At 35.9% G+C, this 18,114-nt stretch overlaps 1 protein-coding gene across 8 annotated transcripts in view; it reads left to right on the forward strand.

Annotated features, from left to right (window-relative positions):
• Positions 1-18,114, forward strand: part of SENP6 (SUMO specific peptidase 6) — a 139,302-nt gene that overhangs the window by 83,280 nt on the left and 37,908 nt on the right. For all 8 annotated transcript variants that reach the window (XM_066253854.1, XM_066253882.1, XM_066253858.1 and 5 more), the window contains 4 exons: positions 5,508-5,755; positions 10,430-10,600; positions 16,507-16,540; positions 16,931-17,125. In XM_066253854.1, the coding sequence (XP_066109951.1) occupies positions 5,508-5,755; positions 10,430-10,600; positions 16,507-16,540; positions 16,931-17,125 (648 nt within the window). The remainder of the gene's footprint in view (positions 1-5,507; positions 5,756-10,429; positions 10,601-16,506; positions 16,541-16,930; positions 17,126-18,114) is intronic.

Raw genomic sequence — 18,114 nt, forward strand, 5'->3', positions numbered from 1 at the left:
TCGGGGTCTCGAACCTGGGTCCTCGGCATCCCAGTCTGACGCTCTATCCACTGTGCCACTGCCTGGTCAGGCTGTTGGCTGTGCATTTTAATGTGAGATATTTTAAGGTCAAACAGAACTTCAAAGAAATCATAAGTGTATTCAATGATATTGTTATTAATAGTATTGGTATTGGGTTTTTTAAAATACATTAATAAACCAAGTAAAAATTATATTATTATCTCCAGAAACCAAGATTTTCATTTTAGAGAAAAAAATACAATAGTAAAGTCAAAGAAATCAGCATCTGGTAACTTCAAATTTAAATCAGAGATTATATGAACTTATTGTATATCTTCTCTTATATATAAAGTAAATATTTCCTAGATTTAACCCATAGAAAATGCTTAGGAGCGGGTAAGCAACCCTAGTATAGAAACAAACAATCCTAGTTCCCATATTTGTGTTTTTGAATATCATTCTCCAGTAAAAATAACAATAACCAGAGCTCCTCAGAGGTATTGCTGGCTCAAAGTCTAGAGCACAAATGTATTAGTAAACCTGGATGATCTGTGATATCAGGAAGCATGGAAGCTGTCAAAAACTACTATGGATATGTCAAAAGGACACAGGAACCAAAATAAAACAGCTCTCATTGACCAATAATGAGAATATTTAAGTCATAAACAATCATTATTTTGAAATATGTCAAATATATTAAAATCAGTCAGTTATAACAATATACTCCCAACTTCTTTCAAAGGAAAAACTCAATTGGTTACTTTTGGAGATAGCTTAAGGTTCCTAATCATTATTCTAAAAATTGGCAATTAAAGAGGATAGAATTAAGCACTTGTTTTTTAACTTCAGAAGTGTCAAGTTGTGTTTAATTAAATTCAATATAAAAACTGTAACATATCCCAGTATATTAGCTTATTTCTTAGAACACAGTTACAAAAAGATACCGTATAATGGCTGTGTAGCCTATACTCTATTATGATGTTGTGATAATGCTGATATTGAATGACTACTTTATGATACATACATTATAGTGTTGTTATTTTTTTTAATGGGTGGATTTTTTTTTTTTTTTTTTTACAGAGAGAGAAGGATAGTTAGGGACAGACAGACAGGAATGGAGAGAGAAGAGAAGTATCAATCATCAGTTTTTCATTGCAATACCTTAGCTGTTCATTGATTATTTTTTCCTATGTGCCTTGACTGTGGACCTTCTCAGCAGACCGAGTAACCCCTCGCTCAAGCCAGCGACCTTGGGTCCAAGCTGGTGAGCTTTGCTCAAACTAGATAAGCCTGTGCTCAAGCTGGTGACCTCGGGGTCTTGAACCTGGGTCCTCCACATCCCAGTCCTATGCTCTCTCCACTGTGCCACCACCTGGTCAGGCGATACATTATAATGTGTTATAATGCAATATTAAATATTGTTAATACTATTTGAATCTTTTCTAATGGTGAGATTTTTATTAATGGTAAGACATGAAGAAAACTCTCACTTATTAGGCCGTTACTTTTATTACAGAGCCAAACTTTAGATAGGAAACAACATTCTGAGGAAGTTTCTAAGATGAGGGGAACTGGAAATTAATAAAGCTAAGTTGATAAGTAAACAAGTACAAAATAAATCAGTGTCTACATCAACCACGTAGGCTGATAATATAAGGAAATAAATCCATATGGTTCTTAGCTGTATTAAGCAGTTTACTTTTCAGAGCTTAACCATATCAACCATGAATTAAAACCGTAAAACACAAATTTGACTGACTATAGATAGCTCAGTTGGGTAGAATATCGTACTGAAGTGCAGAGGTCTCTGGTTTGATCCCCTGTAAGGGTGCATACAGGAACAAATTGATGTTCCTCTTTGTCTCTCTCTGTCTCTCCTCCCTCTTTCCCTTCCTTTCTCACTAAAATTAATAAATAAAATTTATTTTAAAAATTTGTTCCATTGTGCTTAAAGTAAAAAAATTAAAGACTAAGTATTTCTCATGTAAGTATATAAAAAATTATGTTCTAATTTAAGAATATTTTATATTTATAATAAGAGATATCATTTATGCCTGACTAGTGGTGGCTCAGTGGGTAGAACATTGACCTGGGATGCTGAGGTCCCAGGTTCGAAACCCTAAGGCCACCAGCTTAATTACAGGCTCACCAGCTTTAGTGTGGGATTATAGACATCCCATGGTCGCTGGCTTGAGCCCAAGGTCGCTGGCTGGAGCAAGGGGTCGCTGGCTCAGTTGGAGCCCCACCCACATGCCCCTGGTTAAGGCACATATGAGAAATCAATCAATGAATGAACAATTAAGGTGCCACAACTATGAGTCGATGCTTCTCATTTCCTCTCCCTTCCTGTCTTTCTCTCAAAAAAAAAAAAAAAAAGATATCATTTATTGTATGCTTATATTATGTGCTTTGTGGTAAAGGTGTATACACTAATCTATTTTAATTTTCACAATCATGTGAGATAGGTACTAATATAGCCCATTTTATAATTGAGGCAACCTCAGCTTAAGTAGATTGAATAAATAACATATACATATGGACTATTGGAGTATAGACTTTAAAAAACATTTTTCTGGTTTCAAAGTCTGTTTTCTTCATATACTTAATCATTTTAAAATTTGTATTTCTATTAAAATAGTAGTTTATTATGAAGCTTTTATTGTGTTGTGGGTGGTCAAATAATAAAATGTGCAATGTCTCATGTAGTAATAAATCCTATGTTAAAAGTGAAGCAGGTACAGGCAATAGAGATTGACAATTATAATGTGTCAGAAAGGATACTACTTTAGGTAGGTGGTGCAATAGGCACCTTTGATAAAGTAACTTTTGAAAAGATCCCAGAATGAAGGAGGGCATACTGATATTTATGGGAACAATTTGGACTATAAATACAAAGACCCTGTATTAATGTACATGGCTTGCCATAACAGTACTACAGACTGAGTGGATCAAACAATATAAATGTATTTTCTCACAGTTCTGGAAGCTGAAAGTCCGAGACCAAGGAGCAGTCAGGGTTGGTATGTAGTATGTCTGGTGAGGCCTCTTCCTGTCTTAGAGATGGCTGCCTTTCTCCTGTACCCTCACGTGGCCTTCTGTGTATTCACAGAGAGAGACCTCTGTTGTTTCTTATTTTTATATTGTCACAAGTCCTACCTTAACCAAAGAAGTTTCACCTTTTGACCTCATTTAACCATTATTACTGCTTATAGGCCCTATTCCCAAATATAGTCACATATGGGGATTAGAGCTTCAGCGTAGAATTTTGAGAGGACAGTTCAGTTTGTAGCTGACCTTGATAAAGAATCTTAGCTATATATTAGAATATATTTTATATAGAATTAAAGCAGCTATGAACAGCTACTTACTTAACTATATAACATCATCTTTGCACACTCCCTATATACTTTACAAATATGGTGACATTGATCACAACTCTCATTTAAGTCAATAAAACAAGAACTATGTTGTACAAGTCTCCTGTTGCCATATTTGGGCTTTAAAATCAGTTTTTGATATAGTAGATAGGGAAATTTCAGTGTTTTTGAAGCACCTAAAAATAATTGTAGATGGAATACTAGGCACTGTGCTAAGCATTTTACATATGTTCTTGCGATATGCCTTTGAAATAGGTATCATTATTGTCAGTTTTACAGAGAGGAAAAGCTGAGGAAAATAGCAGCTACATGGCAAAACCCTAGCTCTCAAGTATGTGTAAGTCTGCTTAGATCATCAAATCTGGCCTGTTAGGTATTCATTCTATCAATAAAGTACCAGTTCTGAAAAAGATCTAGTTTTAGCATTTGCTCCTGAGAGTAGAAAACAAAATAAAAAAGATTCTGAGAGTGGTAGAGCGTTGGCCCAGCGTGTGGATGTCCCGCGTTCGATTCATGGTCAGGGCACACAGGAGAAGCACCCATCTGCTTCTCTACCCTTTCCCCCCTTTCCTTTCTCTATATCTCTCTCTTCCCCTCCCGCAGCCAAGGCTCCATTGGAGCAAAGTTGGCCCGGGTGCTGAGGATGGCTCCCTAGACTCAACCTCAGGCGCTGGAATGGCTCCAGTTGCAACAGAGCAACACCCCAGATGGGCAGAGCATCGCCTCCTAGTGGGCATGCTGGGTGGATCCCAGTTGGGTGCATTCGGGGGTCTCTCTGCTTCTCACTTCAGAAAAATACAAAAAAAAAAATTCTTCTCAGGGACATGTATAATATTCAGAAAATCTTAAGGCTTTATGTGTAGGACACTAAAAAGGAAAATTGCTCCTAAAAGTTGATGCACTTTTCAACAGATTATTTTAGTATGCTTTTTCTGAGCCAGGCACTGTTTTAAACACTGGGAATAAACAAGGCATAGGTTGTATGTATAGGTAATCCCCAAGTTCTGAACGAGATAGGTACTGTAGGTTTGTTTTTAAGTTGAATTTGTATGTAAGTTGTGACAGGAGCATTTACCTATTAAATGCATCTTAGATGTTTGTCTTAACATAGTATTTATTTTTCCATTTCAACATTTTCAAACCTACATAACCTATCTTATTCATAAACCAGGGACTGCCTGTGTGGAGAGAGACAAATGAGCAAGTAAACATGCACAACCCAAACAAAATTTAAATCACCTGATGTGAATGAGCAAGTGCTCATGTGTTTACTTTAGATTGGTTGGTCAAGCAAAAAGTGGTATTTAAGCTAATATTTGATGACAAAAGTGCAGAGAATTAGGGAAATTGTGATCTGACAGGAACAAGCTCCGGTATTTGAGGAACAGAATAAATGGTTTGTCTATCTGTAGCGTAAAAGCAGAAAAATGGAGTAATATAAGGAAGTTGAAGTAGGCAAGAGCTAGATTAATTACATTTATAAACCAGAGTAAGGTGTTAGAATGTGACTGAGGGAAATTGGGTTGCTCTGGGGAATTATGATGTAGAAGATGGTTTTGATAATGTTTAGTTTAATAAGTATAGTGTATAAGAGTAAATTACCTTCATGATGTCTTTTCTTACCTATGTACATTTATTCAATAAGATTAATTGAGCATTAGGCACTGCTTTAGATTCTTACAAGGACCAATGTGATTTTAGTGATTTCCTGTGTGAAATAAAATTGTCATCACATGAACTTTTACATATTTAAAAATGCATGCTCTTTTGTGAACAATTTGTATGCAAGTTATCTTCATACTTAAGCTTTTTGGAACTTTGAAATAGACCTACTGATTAAACATTTTATTTGTTTATGTTTCTTTGCAAGTAATGATGGTGGACTGTATAATTAGTTTCATATTTGTATATTGTAAAAAAGAGATGCCAATTCTTAAGCTTTCTTTATTTTTATTTTCTAAAATTAACTTTTCATCAGATAGAATGGATTGTATCTTCATTTGTTTTAATTAATCTCAGATATGTAGAGCTCCAAAGCAAATTGGATATATTCCCCACTTTAGTACATAGTATATTTACATTTTTAACTGCCAGTAATGAAATACTTGAAGTATTTTATATTTTTTATAGTCATTTTGTCCAGTGATGATGATGATGGTGATGATGATGATGACGACAATGACAGGACTATCAGAAGAGAGAGCATATCTCCTCAACCTGCTGATTCAGCATGTTCTTCCCCAGCTCCATCCACTGGAAAAGTAGAAGCAGCACTAAATGAAAATACCTGTAGAGCAGAGCATGAACTAAGAAGCATTCCAGCAGATTCAGAGTTAAATACAGTTCCATTGCCAAGAAAAGCAAGAATGAAAGATCAGGTACTTTTTACATTTACTGACATGTATTCAAATTATGTCTCCCCTTTGGGATGTAAGTATTTGGAGAGTAATTTAGCACTAATAGGAAAAAAAAGATGTAACTCATTAAGTGAGGCTTAAAATATGATTTGGAAGAACATTCAATTGAAGCTCAAAGTGTAAAATAATCAGTAAGAAATAATATTAAAATTACAACAAAATGTTAGCATAAACAAGTATACTTGTATAATTTGGGAGCAGGAAGAAGTCATTTTAACGTGGTTGTGTTCAACTATATTGTTCTACAGTTATATTTTACTGTATGAAGTTTTCAAAATATTCAGATGGACAAGATAAAAATGTCAAGAGAGGCCCTGGCCCGCTAGCTAAGTGTAGAGCATCAGCCCAGTATGTGGAAGTCCCGGGTTGGATTCCTGGCTAGGGCACACAGAAGAATCGCCCATTTGCTTCTCCACCCTTCCCCCTCTACTTTCTGGCTCTCTCTTCCCCTCCTGCAGCTAAGGCTCCATTGGAGCAAAAGTTGGCCTAGGTGCTGGAATGGCTCTGGTTGCAACGGAACAAAGCCCCTGATGGGCAGAGCATCACGCCCTGGTGGGCATGCCAGGTGGATCCTGGTTGGACACATGCGAGAGTCTGTCTCTCTGCCTCCCTGCTTCTCACTTCAGAAAAATACAAAAAAAAAAAAATGTCAAGAGACTAACAATAGGTCTAGAGAGAAATATTTGTAATGCAGATGACATACTCTATGTTAATGTCTGTAATAGACTTAGAACTCTATTTTTAAAATTTTTTATTTATCGATTTTAGAGAAAAAGGGTGGGGAGAGAGAGACCAAAACATCAGTCTGCTTCTCCATATGCCCCAACTGGGGATTGAACCCACAATGAAGTTCAGATAATAAACTACTACCACATGAATAATACAACTTAGTAAGGAAGTGCAGATTAAGGAAAATAAAATTTAACAGTATTTTAAATAGACTTTCAAAATTGATGCAAACTCAGTTCATATATACTACTGGCAGGAATCTGAGGAGAGGTACTTTTGTAATTAGCTGATGGAAAAGAAAGTTGTTGAGACCTTTGTGAAAAGCAGTGTATAAATATTTATTGAAATAATTTTAAATGTATACTGAATGACCAAATAATTCATTCCCTACACCCAGTTTTAAAGAAATCTTCCTACTGTGGTACATAAGACTGTATGTATGATCATGATTGTTGTCCCACAACTGCATATAAAAGCATTGCACAATAATATGGAAATGGATGAAGACTGTACAGCCACTGAAAATAAAAATTAAAGTTACATCAATGACTTAACAATTTCTGCGTGGTACTGTTAAATGGGAATACCAAAATGGAGAAATATGTGAATATTTTCTTTTGTAAATAACTTTAAAAAAAAATAAAAAACCTGTAAAAAAATTATATAGATTCACATATACATGTCTGGGATTATAGGAATATAGACAAAAATATGGAAACATCCATACGTGGTTGTTAAGATGGGAATCATAAGATATTTAAAAAGCTATTCTAAGAATAAAAGAAAAAATAGTAATATTTTTAATAAAATCTTGAAGGATGCCTTTCTAAACATTTCAGCACAAGCAATAATAGTAAATGAAAAGATTAATATATTTGATTAAATGAAAAGTACAGAACAATGTACCAAAACACCATAAACATAATTTGATAGTTAAATGTAAACAAAGAAAAAATAGCAAACTGTGACAAAGTGTGAATTAGTTCTTTATATACATAACATATATCTATATGTGTATATATATACATGTATGTTTTTCTGTCCATATATAAAAAACATGTATATATGGGTTTTTTGTTTGTTTGTTTGTTTGAGAGAGAGCAAGAGAGAGGAACATCAAGCTGGTCCTGTATGTTCCTTGACAACGGAATCAAACTGGCAACCTCCACACCTGGACAACGCTCCAGCCAAGCAAGCTGTAGGGCCAGGGTTATATTTTTATTTTCTTAAAAATAAAAAAATAGAAGCAAACCATGGAAAAATGAGTACTGGAGATAAAAAGAATTCAGAATGGTAGTGAAGTATTGAAAATAAAATTAAAACTATATTTTGTTAAGTGTCATTGTTGAAAACCTTTTGAAGTACAGTAGTATTTCATGTTATAGTGTTTGGAGGAATGGAATGTTGGGTGTGCCAATTGGTTAAATAGCTATGCTGAAGGGCAATTGAACAGTAATTATAATACCAGGATTTAGCTGCGAAAATGCTTCTTAGAGAATAGTGTGTTATGGGAAAAGATCAGAAGGAATTCAGATATCAGCATAGGAAAGTTCAGTTAAATAAATAATCGGTTTCCATATGATAGAAGTTGTGGGTGAGCAGTTTTCAAACTGGCACACTGAACAATTAGAGTTTTTCAGAGATCTTTTAGAGGCTTCTTGGAAGGATGGTTCCATACTCAGTCTCTACTATAGATTCATCTGAAGCAGCTCTTAAATTACCTACTTTATTATTGAGCTAAATAACCTCTTATTTGAAGAAAGAATTCTAAAGCTAAAAATGTTTTTAAACCCGATAGGTTTCTATTAATATCTGGGAAATTTTTAAAATTTAATTTAATCTAATTTTATTTTATTTAGGTGAAAGAAGGGGAAATAGTAAGGTATACTCCTACATTCACTCCAACCGGTATCCACCTGGGTCTGGGGCTTAAGTACTGAACTATTTTTAGCCCCTGAGGAGGTTGATGCCCTGGAACAACAGAGCCATCCTCAGCACCCTGGAGCGAACACTAGCACCAATAGAGAGGCTGTCTGTGGGAGGGGAAGAGGAAGAGAAAAGGAAGAGGGAGGGGGAGAGAAGCAGATGGTCGCTTCTCCTATGTGCCTGACCAGTAAATGAACCGGGAACATTCATATGCCCAGCAAACGCTATGTCCACCAAGGCACTGGCCATGGCCAATGTCTCAGAAAATATTTATGATAAATCTGTTAATAAGCCTGGAAGAGCAATTTACAGGAATAAATATGTGTATGTATTACATTTTGTTTTAACATTTTTTTCCTGTGACATAGATTATAGAAATGTCACAACAGGTGTAATGAGAATAGTCCCTATCTCTGCGTTTTCTCTTGTTTTTAATCAAAATGATGTTTTATTCTTGTGATGATGATAAAGTTTTAACATGTTTAATTACCTGTACTTTAAATTATATACTTAAAAATAATATATTATTAACTTGCATGTGGGTGTGATTGAAATATCTTAATTTAACAAATCAAGCAGTTTAAAATTTTTACTATATAAAGAAGCATCCTTTGTAATGTAGATAACCATACTTCTAAATTATTAGTTTTCTTTACAAAAAAAGGGTTGATTTAATTCAGGTACTACAATCACTACCCACTGTTACTAGCTAACTTTTATCCAGTATTTTTTTTTAATAATTTTTTTTTAATGGGGTGACATCAATAAATCAGGATACATATATTCAAAGATAACAAGTCCAGGTTATCTTGTCGCTCAATTATGTTGCATACCCACCACCCAAAGTCAAATTGTCCTCTGTCACCTTCTATCTTGTTTTCTTTGTGCCCCTCCCCACCCCCTATCCCTCTCCCATTCCCCCCTCCCCTCCGTAACCACCACACTCTTATCAATGTCTCTTAGTTTCACTATTATGTCCCACCTACGTATGGAATAATACAGTTCCTGGTTTTTTCTGATTTACTTATTTCGCTTCGTATCATGTTATCAAGATCCCACCATTTTGCTGTAAATGTTCCGATGTCATCATTTCTTATGGCTGAGTAGTATTCCATAGTGTATATGTGCCACATCTTCTTTATCCAGTCATCTATTGATGGGCTTTTTGGTTGTTTCCATGTCCTGGCCACTGTGAACAATGCTGCAATAAACATGAGGCTGCATGTGTCTTTACGTATCAATGTTTCTGAGTTTTTGGGATATATACCCAGTAGAGGGATTGCTGGGTCATAAGGTAGTTCTATTTTCAGTTTTTTGAGGAACCACCATACTTTCTTCCATAATGGTTGTACTACTTTACATTCCCACCAACAGTGTATGAGGGTTCCTTTTTCTTCACAGCCTCTCCAACATTTGCTATTACCTGTCTTGCTAATAACAGCTAATCGAACAGGTGTGAGGTGGTATCTCATTGCCGTTTTGATTTGCATTTCTCTAATAGCTAAAGAAGATGAGCATCTTTTCATATATCTGTTGGCCATTTGTATTTCTTCCTTATCCAGTATTTTACTGGGTGTGAAGCACTGTGCTAAGCTGCTAATAGGCATTAGCTCATTTGAATAGATATTCTTACTCTTCATATTTTACAGTTTAGGAAACTAAAACTTATGGAGTTACTAAGTTTACAAAATCAGATCATAAAAAGATGGTTTAGCAGTGATTTGAAGCCAAGTAGTTTGATTCCCAGAGTACTGTTTCTCACTGCTGGGCTATTATTTGCATTTTAAGTAATAACTAGATAAATTACAGCTATTTGAAATAGTACAGTTTACTATTATATAAAATCAATTAATTTTTACTTAATCTAATTGTTGAAGTAATCCTAAGTTTTGATAGATTTCTCATATTAGTTATTTGCACGTGTGTTCTTAGTTCACAGCTTTGTTTTACTAACTTAATGACTTTTTCTTTCCTTTTCAGTTTGGTAATCCTATTATCAACACACCTCTAAAACGTCGCAAAGGGATTTCTCAAGAAACTCCAGTTGATCCTGTATCTTTAAGCTGCCAAAGTTCCTTTGAAAGTGTCATTTTAAACTGTCGAAGTATAAGAGTGGGAACACTTTTTCGGCTATTAATAGAGCCTGTAATTGTAAGTACATCCTTAAGTGCTCATTGTAGCAGTTATAAGATTCAAAATTACATGGCTAATATGTAAAACTTTATAATTTGTAAGTTAAAATATTTAATAGAATGTTAAAAATGATTTTGAGATTTTATATTTATTGAGTATATAAACAATTATAAATAGCTCCTCACCATGAAAATCAGTAGGTAAAAAATTTATCATAATTCATTGTTCAATGTAGTGACATACATTGTAGGAAGATTCTTAATATCTATTTTCACTGAGTTAGAAAACTCTCCAGCCTGACCTGTGGTGGCTCAGTGGATAATGTGTTGACCTGGAACACTGAGGTTGCCGGTTCGAAACCCTGAGCTTGACTGGTTAAAGCACAAATGGGAGTTGATGCTTCCTGCTTCTCCATCCCTTCTCTCTCTCTCTCTCTCTCTCTCTCTCTTTCTCTCTCTTTCATTCTATCTTCTCTCTAAAATGAATAAATAAAATCTTTTAAAAAATAAACATCATAAAAAAAGCACCATCCAGTATGTTACTGTTTTATTCTTATGCCAGCTCAATGCATGAAAAGAGTATTTTAAAGAATATAATGACAGAAAGAAGAATCCAAAAGTTTGGAGTCTGCAGAAAAAAATGTTTTGTAGTACTAAGACTCCTAGAAATAGATCATTGGAGTACAGTAGTCACCCAAAAGGCGTGAGATTAATTCATTATCCATAAAACCCAAATGACTTTATATAGTCTGTTCATTTTTGTCTGTCATACCTGTTTTCTTACTACTTTACTGCTACAAATCTAATTCAAATGTGCATTTTCTATTTGATGTAATAGAATGTAGTGTAATCTCCTTAACTAGCCTTCTTAGTCATTATTTTTCTTCTTTCTAATATGTTTTGTACATTATTGGTAAATTAATCTTTCTTAGCACTGCACTTATTTTGTAAACCTCTTTAATTCCCTGACTTGGTATGCCTTGACGATCTATTTCTTATTTCTAACCTTTCAAACCGTTTCCTAGTATTTCTTTTTATGCATAAAAGAAATATCTTTAATAACGTACATGGTATCATATCAGGAAAGGTAGCTTTATCATTTAAATTATAATAGCCATTTATTTTCTAGGATTTATGACTCTAAGATAAATATGATAAAAAGGGAAGAAAACTTTATAGATTAGTTTATAGGAGATAATAAAATGGCGACCCAGTTTCTTATGAGAGAAAAGCTATTTGGGAAATCAGCATTTTACTCTTCTCATCAAAAAACTCCAGCTTCTCATGATTTAAAAACCAGAGAGTTAGAGCAAATTAATGTAGACTATTTATTAATGGCCAATAACATTGTTATGTGTCAGGGTTTTCTGGGATTTATGAAGCTTCTGTTTTGTTACAAGACTTCATGGTACAGATTTATCTTTCCTGGTGCTGTCAGGTAACAAATTATTTAGAACACCATTATTTAGAATTCCTTAGTATGATAATTAAGACTGATAATTTAGACATTTAGTTGAAAGTTGCATAATCTCAAAGCTATTTAGCAAAAACGAGGTCAAAATTAAATGAATTTTTTTACAGGAAAATAACAGATTAGTATATATAGGATCTGGTGAAGAAAAACTGTGAATTTACTTTGAGAAATAAAAGGCAGTATGTGTAATATAAAATGTGTTGATACAGGTATTGTTTAAAATTAAAATACTAAAGGAAATATTTCAGCCAAAAAGTAGTTGTGCTTATAATGTAGAAGTTTGCAATCTGTTATTAAATTCCCTTGTACCATGGATTGTTTCTAAAGAACATTTTTGATAAGGTATAGTGGATCTGTAATTTATTCAGATACAGTATTGAAAGATGATTTGACATTTTTTTTTAACATAACTTCCTTTATGTTGCGCAGTGAAATGATTTATCAGCCATGTCGTTTTTTTTGTTGTCGTTTTTTTTTTTTTTGTGACGGTACAGACAGGAAGGGATAGAGGTGAGAAGCATCAGTTCTTTGTTGTGGAACCTTAGTTGTTCATTGATTGTTTTCCATTATGTGCTGGGGGGGGGGTCTACAGCAGACCAAGTGACCCCTTGATCAAACCAGACGAGTCCGCACTCAAGCTGGCAACCTTGGGGTCTCGAACCTAGGTCCGACACGTCCCAGTCAGACGCTCTATCCTCTGCACCACCCCCTGGTCTGTCTACCATGTCATTATTAAGCTGAGAAACAGATTTAAAATTTTTTGTTTTAAATGTTTTTTCATATCTAACAGTCATTTATTATTAGGTAATTTAATTATTTTAAATTCACTCAGTGTTAGAATTGGCACCACCTAGAAACTAAAAAAATGACTTATTAGTAATACCATATATTAATACTTGTTAGTAATTTAGTTACATTTTTAAATGGCAAATATCTCATGCAACAATTTTATTCAAATGCTTCCACTTTAGTCTTTATGTCATCTATATTGCTACTTTTTAAGTCATCTAACATACTTGTCTAAAGGCTGTAACTTCGGCTTCTGTATTTGTTGGAATGTTTCCCAAGCTACAAGTACCCATTCATGATGTCTCTATCTAGCATGTTGTTCCAGTGGAACTAATAATGTATTACCGTTGTCCCTTGCCATATCGCAGTTCACTTTTTTTTTTTTTAATACAGTGACAGAGAGTCAGAGAGAGGGATAGATAGGGACAGACAGAAACAGAGAGATGAGAAGCATCAATCATTAGTTTTTCATTGCGACACCTTAGTTGTTCATTGACTGCTTTCTCATATGTGCCTTGACCGTGGGGCTACAGCAGATCGAGTAACCGCTTGCTCAAGCCAGTGATTTTGGGTCTAAGCTGGTGAACTTTGCTCAAACCGGATGAGCTTGCTCTCAAGCTGTCGACCTCGGGGTCTTGAACCTGGGTCCTCTGCATCCCAGTCTGACGTTCTATCCACTGTGCCACCACCCGGTCAGGCCGCAGTTCACTTTTCGTCGTCTCACTGAATTGGATTTTTAAACTATCTATTTAATTTTGTATCGTGGGATTTTAAATTGTATCTATTTACTTTTGTATCGTTTTTTGCTATATTGCGGGATTTTGTAGTATATAAGTATTTTTATATATTTATTTTAATTATTTTTGCAGTAAAATAAGCATTTTCTAGCCTAAAAAAGTGAAAGCAATATAAAAAAATATTAATTAAAAACATATTAAAAGAATATTAAATCAAAATAAAATGTGTAATGTACTTTGCACATATGGAAAACGCAGCTATGGTTGCTTCTGCTTGAGCTAGTTTGCCCACGTGAGATACACAGCACACTATTGGCTGATGGATGGGAGGTGACCAACCAGAACACTGTGTTCTGTATATATAAATAATAAAATAAATATAAGGTTGCTTCTTTGCAGATTTTTGCCTATTGTGAGGGTTCTAGAACCTAACCTCTGCGATAGATGATGGACCACTGTACTTTTTTTTTTTTTTTTTTTTTTTTAGAAAACTAACTTTTAACAGGGTGACATTGATCAATAAGAGTACATGGGTTTCAGGTGAACATTTCTATAGCATTTGAACTGTTGACTATGTTGTATACCCATCACCCAAAGTCAAATGATTTTTTGTCACCTTATATTTGTCCCTCTTTACACCCTTCCCCTCACCCCCTAATGTTTTACTTTTAAATATGATCTTTTATTTTTTGTTATTAAACATGATCTTTTTAAAGGTATGTTTGGTGACATTCTAGACTTTGCAGTTGTAATTACTTAAATTTATTTTGTATTTTCTTGTGATTTTTTTTTTATTTTTTTTATTTTAAGCAAGGGAGACTGACAGGAAGGGAAATGAGAAGCATCAACTCATAGTTGTAGTACTTTATTTGTTCATTGATTGCTTTCTCGTAAGCTCTTACCAGGGACCGCCAGCTGAGCCAGTAACCCCTTGCTCAAGCCAGCGCCCTGGGCTTCAGGCCAGCATCCTTTGGGCTCAAGCCAGTGACCGTGGGGTCATGACTATTATTTCAGGTTCAAGCTGGCAACCTCAGGGTTTCAAACCTATGTGCTCAACGTCCCAGGCTGACACTATCCACTGCACCATCACCTCGTCAGGCTACATTGTGAAAAATTTCAAACTGAAAGAATTTACAGAGAACACAAAGAAAATTCCCCACTAGATTCTTCATGTTCATTTTACTAAATTTGCTTTTCATATATCTAGTCATGCCTGTATGTATTCATTCAGCTTTTTAAAATTCATTTTTGGCCTGACCAGGCGGTGGTGCAGTAGATAGAGCGTCGGACTGGGATGCCGAGGACCCAGGTTCGAGACCCTGAGGTTGCCAGCTTGAGTGCGGGCTCATCTGGATTGAGCAAAACCTCACCAGCTTGGACCCAGGGTCTCTGCCTAGAGCAAGGGATTACTCGGGCTGCTGAAGGCCTGTGGTCAAGGCACATATGAGAAAGCAATCAATGAATAACTAAGGTGTCGCAATGTGCAACAAAAAACTAATGATTGATGCTTTTCATCTTTCCGTTCCTGTCTGTCTATCCCTGTTTATCCCTCTCTGACTCTCTCTCTGTCTCTGTTAAAAAAAAAAAAGTTGTAAATTTATTTTTGGTTCTTTTAAATTATGTAAACATACAAAATAATTATTCAGGGGATATCAGGCTTAATGTGTCTTCTACACAATAAAAAAGAACATCACCTTTTTATAACCACCAATAATAAATGATTTAGGCAAGATCTTCTATAGATGTTAAAATCATTGGGTGAAAGGTTATTGAAAAACAGGATATTCACAAGCTTTCAAGTTTTCTCTTTACAAATTACCAATTAATTATTACAAAGGGAAAAATATATCTTTACAGTGGAAAGACTTGACATACAATATTGCCTTCAACAACTAGTTAAGCTTGTTTCAGTAGTGGAGCTGCCTGCCATCATGTGCCTTCCAATGTAATACAGTCCAATATATATATTTTGCAGAACCTAGCTTGGGTTTTTCAAAATCCATGTCATGAAGAACAGAGGGAGGTTTATTTCTGGGCTAGACGGGTAGACAAGAGAGACTCATATAATGTTGCCTTAACAGAATCATCGATTGGGGAAAAGTTAAGGCAGCAATTAAGGACAATTTTGAGCAGTTGAGGAAATTGAATATGAACTCATTTGAGTAGAACTATATATGGAATGAAGGGTTTTTTTGTTGTTGTTTGTGGGTTTTTTTGTATTTTTCTGAAGCTGGAAACGGGGAGAGACAGTCAGACAGACTCCCGCATGCGCCTGACCGGGATACACCTGGCACGCCCACCAGGGGTAACGCTCTGCCCACCTCCAGGGCGTCGCTCTGTCATGAACAGAGCCACTCTAGTGCCTGGGGCAGAGGCCAAGGAGCCATCCCCAGCACCCGGGCCATCTTTGCTCCAGTGGAGCCTCGGCTGCGGGAGGGGTGGAGAAGCAGATGGGCGCTTCTCCTGTGTGCCCTGGCTGGGAATCGAACCCAGGACTTCTGCACGCCAGGCCGACGCTCTACCACTGAGCCAACCGGCCAGGGCTATATGGAATGAAGTTTTGGTTTTATTAGATGGAAATGACTATATACATAAAAAGAATGATTGCATAGGTATGGCCAGATATTAACAGTGTATCTGGGTAAGAGTAGGTATTTTTTTGTAATCTATCAACTTATTTTTGAAATTATGAGAAATAAATCATCTTGAAGTTATGAGAAACAATAGTAGAAGAATTTTCTCGGTACTTAAATAAAAAGATGGAGCCTACCTTTCTGAGAGAGAATTTTGGAGTGAGGAGGATATCTTATATTTAAGCACATGTTAGAGGATTCTGTTCTGCTCTCTGCAGTCTAAGTACCAAGTATAGCAGAATCTTCATAAATCTAGACTGGCATTAATTTATCTTTTTTTTCTTTTCTTTAGTTTTGTTTAGATTTTATCAAGATACAGCTAGAAGGTAAGCTGTTATATGTCTTTACTCACTTAAGCTCTATTTATACTGAAGCACTTTACAGAGTAAAAGATTAAATTAAATGCATAGAATTCCTTAAGATGATTAGTTGTTACATATATTAACAAAGGGCTTATTAGTAGCATAATTTCATTCTGTAACATTATAAAACGTATCTTTAATTTTGTAAGTATGCCTTATTAAAGTCCTCTTTTTATTTAGAAAAAATGTAGAAGCTTCTTTAAGATAGTTCTATAGATTTTTCTCATTTCCCATAGATGTTACTATTTACAGAATATTATAAATATGTTTAACTTTAAACATATTTTCTCACACACTTTATTTATGATTTTGCTGTGGTAAAATTGATTTTCATTTCTATTTGTTTTTCTCCAGAACCAGAAGATGAGCCTGTAGAAATTATTTTAAATACCTCTGATCTAACTAAATGTGAATGGTGTAATGTCCGAAAATTACCAGTAGTGTTTCTTCAGACAATACCAGAAGTTTATCAAAAGCTGAGCATGCAGCTGCAACTGAATATGGATGATAAAGTTTGGAATGATTGTAAGGGAGTAAATAAGTTAACAAGTAAGTTATGTATAATGGATTATAATAATACATACAGTTCATTGAATAGCAGGATATGAGTGGACTTTGATAGATCCCTTAGATCAGTGGTTCTCAACCTGTGGGTCACAACCCCCACCGGGGTCATGACCCACAGGTTGAGAACAGCTGCCTTAGATGTATATTAGATTGTTATATTTTATTTTACTGTATTGATTTGTATCATGTTATATTATATTATAGTATAGTATTGTATTTATTATATTTCTTACAGGGACCTTATGAAATAGATACTACTTTCCCCATTTAAAGATGAGTAAAAGCCCTTATAAATTGGAAATTCTGATGATAACATACAGGTTTACCCCTTCAGAAAGTTTTCTTTCTTTTTTTTTGTATTTTTCTGAAGCTGGAAACGGGGAGAGACAGTCAGACTCCCGCATGTGCCCGACCGGGATCCACCCGGCACGCCCACCAGGGGCGACACTCTGCCCACTAGGGGGCAATGCTCTGCCCCTCCGGGGCGTCGCTCTGCCGCAACCAGAGCCACTCTAGCTCCTGGGGCAGAGGCCAAGGAGCCATCCCCAGTGCCCAGGCCATCTTTGCTCCAATGGAGCCTTGGCTGTGGGAGGGGAAGAGAGAGACAGAGAGGAAGGGGGGGGGGTGGAGAAGCAAATGGGCACTTCTCCTATGTGCCCTGGCCGGGAATCGAACCCGGGTCCCCCGCACGCCAGGCCGACGCTCTACCGCTGAGCCAACCGGCCAGGGCCTCAAAGTTTTCAAGATGGTTAAACTCAAAAGGTCTGCACTCTTGGTATTTTTCTGAAGTGAGAAGCAGGGAGACAGAGAGACAGACTCTTGCATGCGCTCAATCGAGATCCACCTGGCTTGCCCACCAGGGGCTTTGTTCCATTGCAACCAGAGCAACTGAGGCGGAGGCCATGGAGCCATCCTCAGTGCCCGGGCCAACTTTTGCTCCAATGGAGCCTTGGCTGCGGGAGGGGAAGAGA

The sequence above is a fragment of the Saccopteryx bilineata genome, chromosome 1, assembly GCF_036850765.1.
Source record: "Saccopteryx bilineata isolate mSacBil1 chromosome 1, mSacBil1_pri_phased_curated, whole genome shotgun sequence".
NCBI classification, from domain to species: domain Eukaryota; kingdom Metazoa; phylum Chordata; class Mammalia; order Chiroptera; family Emballonuridae; genus Saccopteryx; species Saccopteryx bilineata.